The 20,468-nt window shown below is 38.2% G+C and overlaps 1 protein-coding gene across 1 annotated transcript in view; it reads right to left on the bottom strand.

The window, feature by feature from the left end:
- Nucleotides 1-19,524, bottom strand: part of DCN (decorin) — a 41,812-nt gene extending 22,288 nt beyond the window's left edge. Inside the window, exons 1-2 of the mRNA XM_061351307.1 lie at nt 19,308-19,524; nt 15,001-15,233 (exon numbers count right to left, since the gene is read on the bottom strand). Of these exons, the coding sequence (XP_061207291.1) occupies nt 15,001-15,205 (205 nt within the window). The 5' untranslated portion in view covers nt 15,206-15,233; nt 19,308-19,524. The remainder of the gene's footprint in view (nt 1-15,000; nt 15,234-19,307) is intronic.
- Between the last annotated feature and the right edge of the window lie 944 nt (nt 19,525-20,468).

The following is a 20,468-nucleotide window of genomic DNA, read 5'->3' as shown; positions in this document are numbered from 1 at the left end:
GGACTTCATTTTTACTGAAGGCAATTGTAAAACCCTCATTACTTTAAGAAGTGTGGGACTAGAGTTCCAAATATATAAAAACGTGATACCATATAATTTGTATGTTGGTTGTCTTTCGACAGTTTCTGTCTTGACTGGACAGAAATGATGTCAGCATCTAAAAATTCTTTCCCAAAAAGCACTACTTTTACAGGACCATAACTTTGTTATAAGAAGTTCTTACAGTCTAGCAACTTTTACAGCATTTTTCACATGTAAATATAAGAAAAAAGTTTAATTACTTGAAATCAGTATAATATTAATATGTTCTGGTTGTCAGTATATTTATATTACCAGTCTGGTATCTGTAAATTGCTTATGGCAGAAACAAGGGTATATAAGGGCTAGACAGCTGCCCTTTATGTGATGCTATTGGAACTTTTCAAGAACAATCGCATTGCTACTGAAGGGATAATTTGCCAAAGATGACACTTTAAACTAAATTTCCAACCGTACATTTCAAGCATCACATATCAGCTTCTAAAAGCTCAAGTGTTATCTTTGAATAAGGCAGAACTGATAATTTCCCAGACCAATGCAGTTAAACATTAAATGTTTCATATTATAATGACAAAGACAAATTTAATAATTAGATATCCATTTGTGAAAAGTGATTTATAAAAGCTTCCTATCTTGTACAAGAAACTAGAAGGATGTACAATACCACAATTAGTTTTGCATGCAACGATTATAACTGCCATCAGTTAAAGTGTTAAACTTGTTTCAGTTACCTAGCTCATGTATATACTGTTAAGCATTTCCTGAAGTGGTTTAAAAAATGTTTCAGAAACAGCTATATATGTTTTTTTTGTTTGGTTTGGTTTGGTTTGGTTTTTTTTTTACTGAGTTTTGAAGAGCAAAGCATAGAGTACAGGATGCACCCTGGGTGCTGGAGAGACATTAAGCAGTTTAGTACATCCTCCAGCTGAAAGTGATATCAACTGGAGTCCTCCAGTAGAAGAAAAGTTTATAAAAGGGTGGATCTGGACACTGCCTCATAAAATCAGCAGCTAAATAATTCAGGACTAAACTGTGTTTGCGGTGTGGACTGGATCCAAGCATTTCACCACTTGTCACATCTACATTGGCTTCAAGAACTGTTCTTCATTTCAGCTTGCAGGTCCAGGTCTCTATATAGGTACATGTATCTCCTGATAGATAGGTATGGAAGGAGTATTCATGTAGTACAAACCAGTGTGTGCTGGAGATTCTATACCTGAAGAGAGAACCTTAAAACCTTTAGGGTCAGGACAGGTAAACAGACAGCCAGCTCAGATGAATGGGGAGCCTGAACTAACATGACAGTGTGACAGAATTTAAACTGAATCGAGAAAAAATGTAATCCCACTAGAAGCTGAAATGGCTTTTGGCTCCTGGCATGGAATTACTATTTTCCAGGAGGATTTTTTGATTCCTCTGCTGGGAGAGACTGAAAATTTTAGACAAGAACTGTGGACTGTCCTTACTACTAATTTCTGAGAAACTTGAGTGAAGGCCATACACTCCTGAAGCCACGTTGTACAGTATGACTGCAAATCCACCTACAAATGCCTTCCAATGATATTTATGTAATACCAACTGAAAGGGGAACTCGTGTTGTAAAATGTCAACTGAGTCACCTCTCAATGATTTTAAGAACAGTTTACACAAGTATTCCAAATCTTGGTTATGATTTTCTTCATATATAAAAGCTTGCTTCTTAAAAAGCCATGTGAAAACCTCTCATAGCTGTCTGACTTTTTCTGTGAATAATCAGTGCTACAGAATTTGATATTCAGTTCCCTGGAAATATTTATGGCTTATGCTTCCTAAGTTTTATTTATAACTGTCTAAAGATTTCGATTCTTCTGCCTTTCCCACTGCATGTTAAATTGAAAATACATATGTTTTACTTTGGTTGAATAAAACTAAGTTATTATTTATGTTGGTAAATACATTTTAAAAATTCTACTTATAGACAAATAAGCAGATAAGGTACAGCTCCAACCTTCAAAAATCATTGTTTACATTGAAATTAAGAGCCTAAAGATTCTGAAAATATAAGGGATTTAATAAACTAGTTCATGTATCCTTAGTCATGAAGACCATTCCAATTTTCACAAAAAATATTTATCTGGGAGAAAACATGACTTCCTTATAGAAGCCACCAGTTCCTGCAGCACAGGTCAGATATGTGCTATTCTCTGCAGATTTCTAGAAGTAGAAATTTTCTTCTGTTCTACTTTATCAACCTGTAGCACTCAAGTATTCCTACCAGTGTACATACGTGCGTGTAAAAATGTGTGCATATGAAAATACATAAAGAACAGAATATGCCATAGAACTACAGAATGGAAAAAAAGTGTGCAAGTAAGCTTGAAATATTCCCTTTTGTCAGTCAATATCAGCTGAACTTGTATTATCTCTGGCAGAAATTTTTCTAACTCGTTCTTACACTAGTCACTATACCACAGATTTGGGGAATAACAAACACTACCAAAATGTTTTCATCAAAATCCAGCAGAGCTAGATCATCAACTGATTTATTTCATGCAGAAAACAAGGACCCACACTCACTTTTGGAAGCACTGAAAGGCTCACCTACAGTCACATTTAAGATGCTTGCTTGGGAGAGGTTAACAGGACCAGGAATCCCTCATTAGTGGGAGGATGGAGAAGAAGGTACCTTTGCAGAAATAGGGTTTGTCTCTGTGGGATCCTACCTATGTGGGGTGTAATTTTTCCTCATAATTTCTTAAGCAAATTACAGTGTCTGGCTGTTTAGTTGTGACTGCCTCACCTCCTGGAGAGGTCAGAAGGCTGATGGGTCTGGAGATTTTATGAGACCAGAAATTAGGCAGAGAAGAGCCAAGGCTGGCATACTTCAGCCCTTATCCAGTTGCTGAGAGAGCAGCAGTCAGTCTCTAGCCAACTCCTGTCAGCACTACACCAGCCCGACTAGCATATGTTGCCATTAGGCCAGCCAAACAGGTGTAGATGTAGCAAGGATTCAGGAATATAGTGTGGGAACTAAGGGAGGCTAGGGGGTTTTGTATACAAGACAGGTTTTATTACTTTTGCAGCTGAGGGGCATACCTGCTCAGCTACAGAGTCCGTGATCAAGCAGTCATGGAATTGTTTAACCCACAAAAAGAGAAGGGTGGCTTTTGAGTTCTCCTAGCAATGGAGCAGTTTCAGTACCCTGCTCCAGTTTCTCGGAAATCAGAGCCACACGTTAGTCTGCAACTTGGCATGGAGCCACTTTCCTGCTGAAGCCATACGACTATGCAGAAAAGGAATGCAAGAGTGATGGGGCCAGTGAGGGAGACTGAGCAAATGGGAGTCTGTGTCTGTAGCCCAGAGATGAGGACATTTCCCTGAGAATTGCATCCTTGAACACTGAGACCACATAGTCAAAATAACAAATATGAGAACACTGCCAATTATAAACAGCTTTAAAAACACAAAAGAGTTTGTGGTTTAACTTTTTTGTTTGTTTGTTTTTTGGTTTTTTTTGGATGTTTTCTTTTTTTCTCCACCTATCCATTTTACAGCAAGCAGGGATGGGACTTACTCCTCTGAACAAACCTTTCCTTACTCATCTGAAAGAAGGAGCTAAAAGGCAAAGAGACATCTGAACGCTATAGCTCAGATACATGTGCTATTATGTTGCAACACTCGCGATTATTATCACAGGGGCTATGAAATGGGGCTCTTTTCAAGACTCCTTCAGTTTCTACAAACAGCTGCTGCCAGCTGAGAAATCTGGGCTGCGCTACATGTAATTCCCAACCGTGATCATCAATGGCTACTCTCCCAGCGGAGGCATTCTCTCCAGCAGCTGCCTCTGCATGCTTCTTTATGCTCTCCCCTGATCTAAGCCCAGCTCTGCTGCATCTTATTGACGGACAGTAACCCTCCAGGGGGTGAATGCCCGTAGTAATGGCCTGAGTGGACTCTGGGGTAAACGAGGTGAACAGCAAATTTATGGTGTCAGGACACTTAGTCACGGAAAATAACAGGACTCAAGGGCTGCTCTCTGGAAAGATGGCAAGGAGCTTAAAACAGCTTTGAATGCTTTGACTTAAAAAGTTCACTGATGCTTTCCTAAGCTATGTGCTTCAGTATTTACTGGAAATTTGTTCTCTATTGTGTGAGATTTGCAAATAAGACTTCTTTTCATTATTTGCATCCTACCAACTATAAATGAGAAACAATTACATTTCTCTTCAGAGAACTATCCACAGATGTTTCCTTTCTCCCACTTTCAAAGTAAAAGTTTGTTCTCCACCTTCCCCTCACTTGCTATGAAATCAGCAGTAATACTTTTTTTTTCCAAAGAGATATAAAAAGCAGTGACCACTGAAATGCAGGAAACCTAAAATACAACTTCTTAAAGGTTATTCACAACCATTTTTCAGATCTTTTTTCATCTCTTCAGTCTGTAAGACTCATCTTCCATTAAGATCCATTTTGGACTTCTTATTATCACAGATTATTATTTTTGTATACCTCTGACCCTTCCCATAGGAAAACCCAAGAAAATGAGCTCCATCCCCTGCTGAGGGAGACTCTTACAAAGGTAGAGCTACTGATATGTTTCTACATTGTTTGTTTTTCCAAACATCTACAACATTGCTTCCCAGAATAGTGAAGAACGTGGAAAACAGAAATAAATTCACACATCATGATCAAATGTATAGTTCTCCATTATGATAGTTCTACTCATTATAAAGATCCTAGCAAAAGTTTAAAAATGAATTCATTCCTTTAACTGCTTTTTTCCATTTCCACCCACTCTGTGTAGTGAACACATATGTCAAAGAATAACGGATATTGCAAGATACAGATGTTATGAATTATTTTTCAGTGCTAGCCACATTTTTGTTACAGATAGATTCAGCCTCCTGGCTCCAAAAACTAATAGCTAAGAGTAATGATCTATTTTTGAAACTAAAAATCAAGCAACTTCTATTTGTGCTTTTTTTCTACCTGACTTTTTATTTCATAAGCTTGGAAGTTTTATGCTTTCTCTAGGAGCACTGAAGTATTTTAGAAAGGCAGAAAAAATATTATTAAATAATCATGAGACTTCAGTGATTAAGACATTAAGCTAAAAAAAAATAATAATTAAATATTATGAGTTTTCTCAGCTGCTAGAATTGCCAGCTTTATATTTTCCACTGTCATGGTTACAGGCATAAAGCATCCCCTCAGAGAACAGCAACTGTCCTGTGTGATTTATGCAATCTGCCAGCAGCATGTGAATTATGGCTTTAGTCAAAGTGAATGCAATGCAAATGTACTACCTATGAGTACTCATGCATTAAGGTGAAACATTTATTTTTTATGAGTGTTTTACAGAAGTCAGAAGAGAGCATTTCAGAGACTCAGAAAAATGAGCATTATCTAACAAATTACAGTTTGAATCATCCTCAGGAGTAACATAATGTGATGTTTTTCTGGTTTGTAGTTTAACCAGTAGGCAACTGGTGACAATTTAAGGATGGCTCCCCTAATCTTTACTTTGGGATTTGCCAGAATTAGCAATAACATAATGTAGTAGGTACAAGGAGTCATTGAGGAAGAGGGGGGAGGGGGGAAATCATCTCTGGTTTCAAGTAAATTTACCCCTTCCTGTTCTGACCACATGGTCATTGCACAGCCCTAGTTTTATTATGACCTGAGGGCAAAGATATTTTCCTGGCTATTTCAGGTGCTTCTAAAAGTTGTAAGACTGTTTTCAACCTAGTTTCATTCGAGCAAAAAATGGAAGGATGGAAGGAGCTGCTGTGACCATGGACATAAGGAATAACATATAAATAAATGTTGGCAGAGAACTTCCTGGCTGAATAAGGGAGTCTGCAGACCTGCTAGTTTTCCCCTCTCTTCTAGATGATGTTGTACATGTCCCTGTAGCTCTTAGATGGTTTTGCTTCGTTACTTGTTTATTTTGTTAGTCATTTAGTGACAGACCTTCCCCAGGTCAGCTATCACTGTAGCAGTCATCTCCAGTCCAGAGGATGTAAGCTCTCCATCACAGGGTGAAAGAATAAAGAAGAGAAGATAAATTAAAATTTTGGTCAATTATCTTAAGTTCCTCCTTAGTTTTCCCTTTTCTGAATCTGAAGCTCCCTATGCATCTCCTTTTTTAATAATTTCTGTTACCATTTCCTTTGAAAAAGTAAGATTTCCCCTTTCTTGTTCATATTATTCCTTCTTTTTTCTTTTCTGGGCTGCTGTTACTATACCGGTTTTAGCACGGTTTGCCTTTCCTTTCTGTTCTTACTTTCTAGTGTAAAGGATCACTACAGTCTTCCCAATTTGAAGGTGTGGAAATCAAAGCTGAAGACTTATGGAAATTAATTACATCAGAGCTGTAAAATAGTTTTTTAGCCATCTTTGGATAACTCACTTATGTCTTTGGTCTTAGGTAGAGATATTCAGCAGAGTTGGTTAATATACTACTGCAAGCACTCTTCTTCCATGTCACCCCAAAATATGAACTCACTGAGAGCCTGTGCAGTTTCCAAGGCCCACACTGAAGTAGTAGAAGGGAAGACGTGCACTCTATCATAGAAATTGGTGTTACCCTAGGCTTCCACATTTTAGGTGGTGCAGAAGGTGCAGGCAGAAACTGTTCTGCAACGAACTATTGCACGTTTCTGTTGTGCATATTGTGCCTCATTTACACTTGCACATGTTTTAAATGCTGCACCATTTCTAAAACTTTCAATTTGTTGTTTTGCTATTAAATGACTAAAGTTGCCATGATATTTGGTGAGCAAGAAAGATTTCTTGTTTTCACCGCTTCTTTAAATATGAATATTTATTGCATTCCTTTCCTTATTGAAAATAAAATTGCAGTATCCTCTCCTTAATAGATTTTTTGTAGCAACTCAATCCAAATAGGTTTCAGGAAACAAACACAAAACTTGTATGGGATGCTATCCTGGGTGCCCCTTCACTTAAAATCATGCATGCAAAGAGCACACAAATTCTCTAAATACTGCTTTTCACCTTTCTCATTGACTGCCTAAGCAATTTTTGGTAGAGTTGCCTATATCTCGAATGTTGCCTATACAGCAGATGTGACTCTGCTAACAACAGGGTCATTTGTACAGAGTCGTTCATGACCCATACCTGGTCTCTTAAGTTGAAAACTACAACTCAAGCCCCCACCTCTCAAAAAAAACCCTGTGCAGGCATGGTCCTTAGTCTTAAGGTCCCTTTGTGTGTGTTCACTGTTTACACCTTTTTCCTTGTAGAGGAGTGAGTAAGTTCTGTTTCATTTATCTACTTTGCTTTCATAGCGTAAAGCAAAATAATGCTCAGTGTGAATGATCCCTTAAGCGTAATACAACTAAAGAGACCTCAGATTCCAGTACTTGTGATATTGTTTGCCAAGGCAGGCATGTAAAGGAGGCAAAACATGCTAAAAAAAAAAAAAAAAAAAAAAAGTATTTTTAAGGTTATATGATTAGATTTGAACTTTGGGAAAAAAAAATGTATATGAATAAAAATATTCCTTTTCTTTCTGCAACCTGATTTTCTTTTGGCCCACTTCCTTCTTAATTACATAGCAGGTTCAGGACATGAATAAACAAAATACAGACCAGTGAGTCCAAAGTTGATAAGCAGAAGACACTCTCAAATCTGTGTCAGAGATGTTTTGAAATTCAATTTGAAATGAGAATGTTGAGCAAATACCCTAGTAACTGGACCTTGTGAGCAGAGCTTGAGGCCAGTGTTGGCAGCTCCTTTCTGTTATAATTGGTGGCTTCACATAGGACCCAAAATTCCTAGGTCTCTTCCCTGTTGGCGCTGTGCTCTCAGTGAGCATTGGGAAGGAGCCTTTGGATTCTTTAGCTCTTTCTAAGACTTGGCTGGGAACCTTTTGCAGTTGAGTAGCACAGGCTTTATGTTGTGAAAAGACCAATAGTTTTTATACAGTTACGTCTTACCAAGTAATACACCCTATAAAGTTCTTAAGAACATAATACAAATACTGTAGTTGCCCCTGACACTAGTAGGTGTTAGCAGTGATAATGCAGTATGTTTTAATCACTGTAAATACCTGCTATAACTTAGAATAATTGGCTCACATTTTACTAGCTATCTACTAGCTATTCATTTGTGCATTGGGAAAATCTCGAAATGAACCCTTGTCACAGAGCAAACCAGAAAACAGTAATTTATTGTATCACTTGGACTTGGCAGGCAGGCTTTCCATTCCTGCCACTAGACCTTCTGAAACAGCATTTCCCAGTCTGAAGCAAGCAAACAAATCTTTAAAAAAAAAAAAAAGTAAATAAAATAAAACACACAAATAGAGCTGGTAACAGTTACCTTGGAGTAAGCAGCTAATAAAGAAGGTATGTATTTAAAGTGTATTAATTTTCACCTAGAATCATGTTTATCAACTGGAACTGGAACATCAGCAATTCAGGTTGCGATGCAACAAGACCTGTCTTTTACTATTACACTGGCAAAAGCTAATGACTTTCTGTTACTAGTTAAGCACTCTACATCCAGGCCAATAAACTTTCTTTTTCTTGACAACTTTTCAAGAGTGTTATTTAATTATTGGACTCTTGACTTAATAATTTTTCAGGATGTACTGAGTACAGCCCTTTAATTCATGGTTTCTTTAAAATCCAAGGCACCCCAAAAAAATGTATCTAAAAAGAATATGTAAAAAAAATGTTACTAATCCATGGCAAAATTATTACAAACAATTTTAGTAACTCAAGTGTTTTTTACTTGCTAGTTTTATCAGAAATAGCTTCATTAATCTAAAAGTAAGTTGTATAGCCTCAAGTGCCCATTTAGGCCATGTGATGGCAGTTTAATTCTCCAAGAGTGATGTATCCTTTCTATCACTAATATGCACCTTAGACAGGATGAACTGCCCCATGGAACAGCTGCCTAACTCTCTCTAAGGCTGTACAAGGAGCTCAGTTGACTGTTAAATAGCTAACATCACTTGAGAGCATCCCTGTATTAGAGATAATACCTGTAATACTTCATATAGATCCTCCAGTCTGATTTCCAACATGTTAGAGCATTATAATGCATTCGGTTACCATGTGGAAAGCCCAATGATTTGTGTTTGATGACATCATAAGTAATGTTTGCCTAAAGTAAGCATTTGTCCAAGAAAGTATTTAGTTCTCAGTTTTAAGGCCATGGAATTGTGATGCAGAGCATGCTATCAGTATGTGACAATATGCTTTTTATGGTCCCATTTTTACTGATGATATTTTTGTTAAATGATCTAGTTCAACAAAGTCTGGGTATTTCATGAGAATCTCCTCTTCTACTAAACACAGAAGGAATAAACCTCTAATCCTTATTATTAGAAGGAAAATATGTGTAAAGCATATTTTAGAAGGAAATCCATATTATTAGAAATTAATAGAAATCCATATTATTTAGAAATACGTATTATTCAAAGGAAAATACGTGTAAAGCATAGAATAACTTGTCCTAAAACCTCAGAAATTATAATGTAAATGAACAAAAACTTTTTAATTTAAAAATTACATTTGTTAATTTGGGATCATTTAAACATTTCCTGCTTTGTCTTATTACATATGTAGAAACCTGTAAGATTTTGAGCTAAACACTTAGCTTTAAAAATATGGTTTTGAAAGACTGGTAAACTTTTAAATAATGGCAGTGATTCTAAAGCTAAGTATGCAATAGTAAGTGCTTATCTCTTTTCTTGAATTGATAAAATGCTTGAAACTGATAATCAGTGAGGTACGTATTACTTTTTTTAAAAAAGATTTTATGTTGAAAACAGAAGTTCAAATCAAGGTATAACCCAAAGGAGATAATTTCATATATAATGACAGATGAGGTTCCCAAATAGAGTCATGATCACATCTAGCTGACCACCAGTCACTAGTGGTGTCCTTCAGGGTTTGGTGTTAGGGCTAATGCTGTTTAATGTCTTCATTGATGGTCTGGATGAGGGGATCGAGTGCACCCTCACTACATTTGTGGTCAACTCCAAGCTGGGTGGGAGCGTTGATCTGCTGAAGGGTAGGAAGGGTAGGTAGGCTCTGCAGAGAGATGTGAAGGCTGGATCGATGGGCTGTGGTGAGTGGTATGAGGTTCAACAAGATAAAGTGCCGTGTCCTGCATTTGGGTCACAACAGCCCCATGCAACACTACAGGCCTGGGGAGGTGTGGCTGGAACCCTGCCTGATGGAAAAAGACCTGGGAGTGTCGGTTGACAGGTGGCTGAACAGGAGCCAGTTTGTGCCCAGTTGGACAAGAAGGCCAGTGGCATCCTGGCCTGTATCAGCTCTGGTGTAGCTAGCAAGGCCAGGGCAGGGATTGTCCCCCTGTACTGGGCACTGGTGGGGCTGCACCTTAAATACTGGGTTCAGTTTTGGGCTCCTCACTCCAAGAGAGACATTGAGGTCCTGAAGCAGGTCCAGAGAAGGGCAGTGAAGCTGGTGAAGGGCCTGGAGAACAAGTCTGATGAGGAAGAGCTGAGCAAACTGGGGGGCCTTTTCTGGAGAAGAGAATGCTCAGGGTGGACCTTATTGCTCCCTACAACTACCTAAGAATAGGCTGTAGTGAGGTGGAAGTCAGTCTTTTCTCCCAAGTAACAAGTGATAGGACAAGAGGTAACGGCCTCAGTCTGCCCCAGGGGAGATTTATATTGGATATGAGGAGCAATTTCTTTACCGAGAGGGTGATCAGGCATTGGAACAGGGTGCTCAGGGCAGCAGTGGAATCACCATCCCTGTAAGTGTTCAAACACTGTGTAGATGAGGCCCTCAGTGATGAGGTAATGGTTGGACTTGGTGATCTTAAAGGTCTCTTCCAACCTAGTTGATTCTATGATTCTATGATTCTATGATTAGAAAATGGATGTTCAGGTGTTTCTGGAAGATTTTATACAATGAAATAAATCATCTTTTGTCAACAAATAAATTAGATGTTATCGCATTATCATGGATCAGGAAGAGCCACCAGTTAATACAGTTTAAACACTGTGCGTGTTGAGATAAACTGCTTCATGCTACTGGATCCCAGTAATAACGCTTCACAGATCTGTGAGCTTTTCAGCCACTAATCTCAAAGAGTTTTTCAAACACACACTCCAAAACCCATGCTGTGCTTTAATATACCCTTCTTTACAGCTGGCGAACCCCTGCATTTATGAGCTGTGAGTAGGGTTCCAGTTTAAGATGCAATACTGCTTGAACTTTGATTACTGACATCCATAGCTTGCACACCTTTTGGAGACCACAAAAGCTCCAGGGATGCTCACAGGACGTAGGGATTCCCTTACGTCCTGTGAAGTCTCTAAGGAAGGTGATCTCATTGTATCCTGCAGAACACTGACACTGCTCAATTTGCAAGGGGCTGCCAGACTTACATGAAGGCAAAATAAAGCTCTGACCACCACCTCTGAACTCACTTGTGGAGCATTCTGTATTCGCTGCAGGATTGAGTAACCACGTATGCATCCTCCTGCCTACCAGGGCACTGTGGGAGGAACCTTTTCTTAAGACTCCCTTTGGGAGGATGAGACTTCAAATGGAACAGTTAATCCTTGTTAGGGCTTTTACAAGGCATGTTTGCCTGGCCAACTAAGTGCACATCTTCCCTGTATTTATGATTTAAAACACGAAAAGCTCCCTCTGACCAGCTATGACAGCTACTCCCCACCTGTAGTGTGTGCTAATAAGGGAGATGTTTGTGATTTCTATGGAAAGTCCTGCTATAGCATAGTAGTGCCTTATTCTTAGGACTGATTGAAAAGTGAACCTGTGGCTCCCTTTAAGCAACAGTAGGTGAATTCAGAAATGGCAATGCTTTTACAGATCCCTCAGTGGCCTTCCTGGAGATCCTTGAGCCTCTTACACAAAGGTAATACATCTCCTACAAGGCAGGCACATGGGGCTCTACTCTTGATCTGTCAGTAACTTTAGCTTAGAGAGAATTCTTCTTTAAGGTGTGAGGAGACATCATTCTCTTTCCTGCTAACTAAGCTCTTGGCTTGGAGGCAAAATGAATTAAGTTGGTGGTATATGCCTAGGAAGATGTTACTGAAGCTAAAAAAAAAAAAACAGGAATGCAAAAATTTAGCTGATAAAAGCACAATTGGAACACTAGACTTTTTTTTAATGTTTTCATTGAATTTGGATATTATTATTTTTTTATTATTTCCATCCAAATCTCACGAGACAGATGGCAAACCTGATCACTGAACCTTGGATGTGATAGTTCTCCTGTGGTTTATTCACATAACGGTCAGATAGTTGCCTTTTTCCTTACAAATCCAGAGTTTACAAGTAGCAAATGTCCCTTTGAACACTAAAAGAATCATGCTGAGGAAAAGGAGACTTCTCCCTTAAGTAGCCCATGTTAAGGTCCCCTAGTTCCCTTGCTCTGACATGCCCTCTGCACCCAGGAGCTCATGGCTGTAAAGAGTCTCCTATGACAGAAAGTGAGTGGGAGAAAGGATCCTAATCAGGGTTTCAACTTTACTTTGTGGGACTTGATTTAGTAAGTTCTTAATTTATCCCTGGGAGGAGTCATGCTGTTGCCTGCAGTTTTTCTTCAATTAGTGCTCATGGGACTAGATGACCAAATTCGATAATTCTAGGGGAGAGAAGTAGCTAATTTGGTTGGGTCAGAAACACCCAGAGCTGAAGTGAAAGACAGTCCAGGAGCAGTCGTTAGCAGGGACATGGGACTGTCATTGCTAGTTTCATGGCTCCCATGAAAATGCCTTCCTGGTCACTGTTTTCCAAACACCATTCATCCCTCAGACCAGGAGCATGCTAGGTCATCCTGGCAAGATGTCCATAGTTTGCAACAGATATTTGAGCTCTTGGGGTCAGCTCCCAGCTTTCCTCAAGTCAGTAGGTAAATCTGACTTGGTCTGAGTCTAACAAATAGGTTTAAAGATGAAGGATTAAAGAGCAGAGGGCAGATTAGTCTGTGAGCAGCAAACACAGCTGTCCCTGCTCACAAGGGCAGCCATTGGACCTGCACCGTGGTGAGCATCCCATTTAGTCCACAACCCATCAGGAGCTGTCATAGCCATATGTGACAAGGATGGGTGAAACTTAATGCGAAGGCTGGGGAACTATGAATGATTATTAATTCCTTGAGCTCTTCTAGGGAAATATTATGTATTTTTCATGGCTGCATATTTTAAGCCCAGGGAGATTTCTTCTCCTCCATGCCCAGAGGCTGGATGTTATCAGCCTAACTACTTCAAAAGCACTATCTTTTTATTGCAGTATCTGCAGCATGTGGGTTTAAACCACGCTGAAAATATCTCTCTTTCTTATCACCCCTCTCAACGTTATCTGGGAAACACAGACCTGAGGCCTTAATTGAGATCTTTCTGAGTCTCCTTCTCAGTATGGGACTCTTAACCCAGAAGCAGCTGTAGGCAGTGGACTGTAGCACAACCCTCTTGAACCCACATGTGTACGAAAGAGAACTGAATGAACATGGGAGCAAGTACAAGAAACAAAGGGTTCCTGCATGCATATCTACCTTTTTTTACCAAGCAAAAGCTCCTTACATTCTGCAGAATTGAAGCAGACAGGGGACAAGTTCCCAAAATAACTTAAATTCCATCAGCATTAGCCAGTGTAACAACAATAAAACCTAAGACCTTTATGGCATGTGGGGCCACATCCTCCCTAGTCCTCAGCCCATGTTTGCTACTATCTGGCACCTAAATAGTAAAAAAGAAAAGTATCTCTCAACAGGGACAGTACTGTGAAAGCTTTATGAATGCATGGCTAGGTTAGTTCGTCCTCATTTGTACAACTTGGCTTACATTGTTCACTGGGTCTTTGCCAGACATCTCTGTTGCGTAATTTTGTGGCTTGCTTTAATAAATTCACAGAAGTTTCTAGGGATGTAACTAATATTTCCCCCTTCTTTCTGTAATTATACAACACCCACTACAGTGAGACCCAGGTCTTAAGTGGTGGATTTGTGCCATGATTTATATTAATTATCAAAGCCAGTGTTATAACATAGGGAAATAGAAACACCCATTTATACACTTAAACAGCTGAGAGAAGACTTTAAAAAAATAATCTCTATAAAGTCATACGAGTAGTTATTTACCTGTCCACTGAATAAATTTCCTAATTTCTTTCTGAGCAAAACCAATTTTAATTGATTTTCTGCACTGCACACTCTGAGACTGAATAATACTGGTTTAAACCAAGAGCAGTCTCACTGAAGTCAACCTCATTACTTGAGATTTCTGCACAGGAAAGTCAAATATAGTGATGGCAGGCATGGCATCACATCCTGCTGGTCTGACTGCAGACAAGCCCTTGTACATGGGGGAGAAAGGGGAGTTTTTGAGAAAGGTTCTCATGGTTTCAGCTTGAGCAATGTCTAAGAAAGATATTTAATAAAGAGCTCCAAAATGTGTTCATTGTTTTGGAGTGTTTCCAAGCTCTTTCCTCCAAAAAGATGTTTCCAACATATATGATTCAGGGTTAGTTATTCCATGCTCATGTATTCCAATCGAAATGGGATGATTTTTATGTTGAGGTACTAGACAGTATGATTAAGGGTGTTGGAACTCAGACCGTGCAATTTAGAACCTTTTAAAACATTTCCATTCCAACATCTGACCTCACTGAATTTACTTAATATTCATTTGAAGGAATAACGTTGAAAAGTTATTTTCTCTGAGCAGAAATCTGTAGTCTTTAAAAAAAGAAATTAAATGTACATACACAAAATGTACATTAAAATATCAAACATTTTTCATGGTCACAACAAATGTCCATCTCATCAGGGCTTTATGACTTATTTCATATAGTATGTTCCAGTTAACGGTGGCTATAGCATATTTCTGTGACAAAAACCCAGTAACAGAGTGGCAGTGCATAGCAGCCTCACTGACTGAGCTGCAAATCTGTGGCTAGAACATAAGCATACACCCCATGAAGATACTCTTGGGCTTACCTAGGTCAGAGCACTGCACCACGCGAAGATGGCACTGGCAGCGGAAGGGGCACACTGGTCCAAATCCAGATATGACAGGATCGTCTGTTGGAGGCATATCAGCAGATCCTTCATCCTCCAGCATAAAGTCAAAGAGGCCCTGCTGGTGGAAAGGCTTGGCCAAGCATGTTGGCAGCAGTAGGATGAAGAGAAGAGCCAGCTTCATGGCTTAGTTCATCGACTCCAGGCAGAACCTACGGATCAAAGCAGGAGATTTACAACAAAAGTAGCAGTTTCCCATAGCTGCACAGTTCCTGCTGAAGGAGGTGCAGCATATCCACCAATTGCATAACTGTTCCTTTCAATAAATGAAAACTGAATAATGAAAATAGGACGGTTATGTGATAGGAGACTGGTAACATCTTGTCAATAAGCTTTTACAGAACAGTTTAAAGACAACTGTAAGCACATCTGTTTGCATATTTAGAGTAATATTTATTAGGACCAGGCAGCACTGTCAACTTTGTTATGCAAAACAGTCAAAACAATAAGCCACATTTTCCATGTGTCTGTTTTTTGCCAACTTAACAGTCTATTTGATTTCATTAGCATTTGTTTCATAGCAATGATTTTGTCCCCTGGAGACAAACCTGAGTTTCCCAAACTCACTGTAATGCAGTATTTCGTGTCTTAAGTAATTTTTTTTTTTTAAGTGCCAGCTTGCTGTGTATTTGAAATTATAGCCTAGTAAAATTGACTGAGAAAGAGTATGGTTTAGTGATGGGGTGGAGACAGAGGGGGGAAGATGTTTAGTTGTTTAAATGAGCTATACTTCTTTCCCAGTTTAAACAGCACAATAAAATGCAATACAATGTTGTGTTATATTGGATAGTCTTGGTTTTCTTTCCAGATTTTTCCCTAGGGGATTTTATGATATAAATAATGTACCCTTAAAATCCTCTGCTTTGCACTGTATAAGCACTTAAATTGATACTTTTAGTATTTTCAGCATACTTTTCTAACAGCACTTCAGCGCAGACTTTCATGCTAAGGAGCAATTTTACACAAGTATGCATTACATTAATAGACATTAACAAGGAAAACTGCTTAAATACATGTTCTCATGACATAGGCTTAAATGCATCTCAACACACTGTACATTGTGCTACCTATGTTGTTGAGGGCTAAGAACACAACAAAAATACAAATCAGCTCTTTGCAGGCTTTGTATCAGGGCAGTATAGATCAGCTAATGTCCTGAAAATTATTTCATTTTTCTATTTATTTCATAAAAGAAAGGTAATCTTTTGCAAACCTTCATGGGTCTGAAAACAACCCCCACAAAAAAAACCTTGCATTCAAGTTTCTAAATGGCAGAAAGGCAAACTAGCCATGTGATTAGGAACCTTTTATTTTAAATAGATGGCATCGTTTGGAATACAGGTGTTGCTCTTTGTAATTAAAGCAAAAACATCCACTTGCTTCTTTAGGTCAATAACTTCCAAAATGCTCATCTGGGTGTCAGCTGGGATTAATTTTTTTTCTAGCAGAGGTTATCTAACAGTTAGGGGCATGGTATAGCATTTCTCAGCTCCATATTGACTAATGGAAAGATAAAAAGTCTGGGGGAGAGGCAGAGGAGGAGGTCTGTTTCCTTCTCTACACTGATATGGAACCCACCAGGTAAGATGACTTACATGGGCAGCTGATATTGGGTAAGAGCTGTATATTGAGGCCTCGCTTTATAGAATACCACATCCAGGTGTTCTAACAGGAGTGCTTAGTAAATAAATAAAAAACACAGTCCTGGAATTAGATACCATCTATATTGTGCATGGGTTCAGTTTCCTTTATGAATTTCTACCTACATATGCCAACAATGCAGTCCTGCAGACTAGGGTTCTGAACTAGGGTTCAGTCTTGAAAGGATGATAAGGTTACCTTATAAAATATGCTAGTGCTTTAAAATCATAGCTTATATTCCTGTCATCTACCTAACAGGAAGATGGATTTCTAGCATCTTCATATGTCCCAAAGACTTCGATGTGAATTCCTATGGAGGAAAGCACCACTTCTGTTGCCTCTTTAAGAGACACAGTTGGTTTCTTAGTTGGATCAGAAAGCATTTTCCATTCCTGGAGCAGACATATTACCTATTGCATGCACAGAGAGGTTTCACAGACCCTAATGCCAGCTAGAGGGTCACAGCATTTTAACGTATCTTCTCAGCCCAACTCAGTGCTCTGCAAACTGGTGCATGTAGGCTGTCTCCTTGTGTGGGCCATCCTCCTGTACTTCCTCTTGCCCTGGCCCCCCCCCCCAATGTTGGGGCTGTGTCCCCTCTCCAGCAACATCCCCATGATGCACACAGGGTACATGCAGACAAGAAAGGATGTCACAGCAAACTGGTGTTAATACGTGGTGGTGAGATCTTACCATGGTTTAATCTTAAAACAAGACTTTTGAAATAATGATTATTATGTATGAATTGTTGTAAAATAACAATGCAATACATTAATACTTTGAAAAGGGAGGACAACTTGCTAAATCATCACTATTCATCATAATTATCTGCCTTATGAAAATGATCAATAAAACATTACCCCAGTACAACTCATTTTTCAGAATGTACATTAACATGCTCAGTAAACACTGGGAATGCTGCACACTAACATTGGCAATCAGGACTTTTTAAAGAGCTTCCCCAGATCTCTTTTATGTATTCATACATTTAAAAAATATTTTTAAATACTTAAAATTGCTTGTATTCCCCCCCTCTCTTCCCCCAGGGTCACTGCTGAAGCACCATCCCTCCTAAGAATGCACAATCAGGATCTTGTCCTGGAGTTAAATTACAACCCCTCGAAAAAAAACCCAAAACAATGTAAACACACTATGGAAGTGTCTTTACACTTTACATCTTCTTCACATTACTATTGAGGACTTTACTTATCTCAGTTAAACCCTGTCTTAGGCCTTTTCCTTTGGTCTAGGTTTTGTCAAAACCAGAATAATATCAGTAAGAACTGTGTGTAAAGGACAACAAAGGCTATCAACTATCTAATCTAAGGACACAGCAGAGAAAATAACAGACACAAACTATTAATCAGGAAATAGGAATAGATTTGTGTCTGCATATCTTTATTCATATTGATATTTGCACAGAAAGCACATGTATCTGTTCCTATTGTTTGCATGTGTAGATGAACAGAGAAAAAGACATACAAAACTATACTAGTAAGAAATGTTTACATTTTGCTCACAAAAAGAAATGGGGTAGGGGGGTGGGGGAGTGGAATCTGAATCCTTAAAGGTCTGTGACACAATATTTATGTCTGCAGGACATAACTGTTTAAATTTGCTTTAATTATGTGTTTACAATGAGGAAGACTTTTCCACAAACAGAGGAAACTATACCATAGACTTGGCCACATTTCAGTTTAAAATACCACTGGAAATATGCTTCATCAGTTCACGTCACCGCTGTATTGGTGGTCTTCTTGTCAGTTTACCTTTGTATTAAGTTTTAAATATTAGTTCACCTACTGTCACACATCTCTTAAAATGCTAGAAAAGACAAATTAAACTATATATGCAGTTTCAAAAAAACCCCAAACCAACAAAACCCTACACTGCATGTTTTACCCATTTTGTGTAATAAAGTCTAAATGTGCAAACAGAGGAGTTGGAAGTTTTAAAGAGATTAAAACTCTTTCAACAGGAGTTTCAGCTCCAGGAATTTTATTTTCTACTATTTCACTTGTAGGAACTTTCTTTAAATGTAAGTCCCTTGTTTGTACACTGTAACATAGCACTTTCTAACATTACAAAGGCATACACTGAGCCCGTTTAACTAACTACTACATATTATTTTATCTGAAACTGAAATTATATTCATTAATGTTTGGAATACAAATGAAGAAATACAAACGAAAAAGAAATCACGTAGTGCAATTTAAAACAGAAATGTAAGTACTCACACATTTTTTACACTTACTACATCACCGATTCTAAACACTGGATTGCAAACAAAGAATATACTGCTGCAAAAGTTTACAGTAAGGAAAAAGAAAGGACTATAGCAGTGCTTATACAAATCAAAACAAGAAACAGAAAAGTCAAATAAACAGTAGGAAATCTGCACAGTCCTTGAGAATGTATTCTCACGTTCCCAAGAAACAAAAGTGCTGGATACAAAACTTAACATTGCTAAACATTTAGCAGGATTTCTTCCTCACTTCTCTTAAAATTCAACTAGTTCTTGCCGTAGACTTGCCTGAAGTTTTATTAGTGAAGCATAGTTCAGGAGAATTACTGAAAAACCGTACCTTTTAATCCAGGGATTTGCAACAGGAGCTCTCAAAGCTGAGATGCAATTAAACTAAATATTCAACCCAGGCAAAAGGCTTTGCAGGTGTGGAAAGGAGGAGGGGGTAAGTTCAGCTCAGTGACTGTCACTTGGTGGAAAAACCCTCCTGCTTCTATTCCATAGCACAGTTAAAAAATAAGGTTTCTCTCAATGAACACAATCCAGGCTGACACCCACATTAGATCATATGGTAATGATATGTCTCCTGTATTGTAGCCAGAAACTTTATCAGCTCTTTTGCTTTCTTTTCCTCCTTTTTCTTTTTCATTTGCTTGTTTTCTTTTTTTGTCTGTTTAGAATCCTAAACTACTTGTACACTATAAGACAGATTCTTAGCTGTAATTCATCTTACTTATTTTATGTCCTTACAACGTACATTCAGGAAAGTTTTTTTGGTTTTAACTTTGGGTTTTTTTCTGACTCATTACTGGGAAAAATGTTTGGCTGTTCCTCTTGTTTATAGTATTTGTAATTCAAGGAAACAATATAAAATTAAATTTGGAGTTAGTCAAAGTAGAGATTAAAATCAGAAAAAAAAAAAAAGGGTACCTTTAGGTAAAACTATTTAAACAGATATCAACCTGCCTTTGCTTCTGTTATATTATTGTCAAACCACATAGTACATAGTAATATACTATTATCTTGGCTAATAATAGAGCTTTGATGCATTTTTTTCAAACTACTGCATTTTTTATACATATATGAAAATCATGTTTTCATTAGAACAATTCTAGCATTCGTGGTTAGAACTGGTTTATATAAACTTTGCTTTTTTTTCACTTCTTTCTTACCAGGACAGCAAAGCAGAAGGGAAATTAGTTTTAATTGGGTTTTGGGGCTGGGTGTTTTTTCTTGGTTTTCTGGGTTTTTTAAGAGACTGAAGATTTTTTTGAAGCATGAAAGGAAAAATGCATCCTACTTGTTCAAATTTATATTTTAATTTAGCAATTTCTGGTTTGATGGAAATATCAACGGAACTTAAAATGTGATTTCTCTATTCCTGCAAAATTTTAAAATCCTAGCAAACTGAGAGCAAACACAATAATTGCTATTTATTTAGCAATTAAAAACACATTGTGAACATGTGTAGCTTCCCTTTGCTGTTAGTTGTCCTATCTAA

The sequence above is a fragment of the Neopsephotus bourkii genome, unplaced genomic scaffold (assembly GCF_033783945.1).
Source record: "Neopsephotus bourkii isolate Nb327-2 ecotype Australia unplaced genomic scaffold, CSIRO-AGI_Nbou_v1 NB_567, whole genome shotgun sequence".
Taxonomy (NCBI): Eukaryota; Metazoa; Chordata; class Aves; order Psittaciformes; family Psittacidae; genus Neopsephotus; species Neopsephotus bourkii.
Note: the sequence above shows the minus strand (reverse complement) of the source record. Positions and strands in the feature narration are given on the sequence as shown.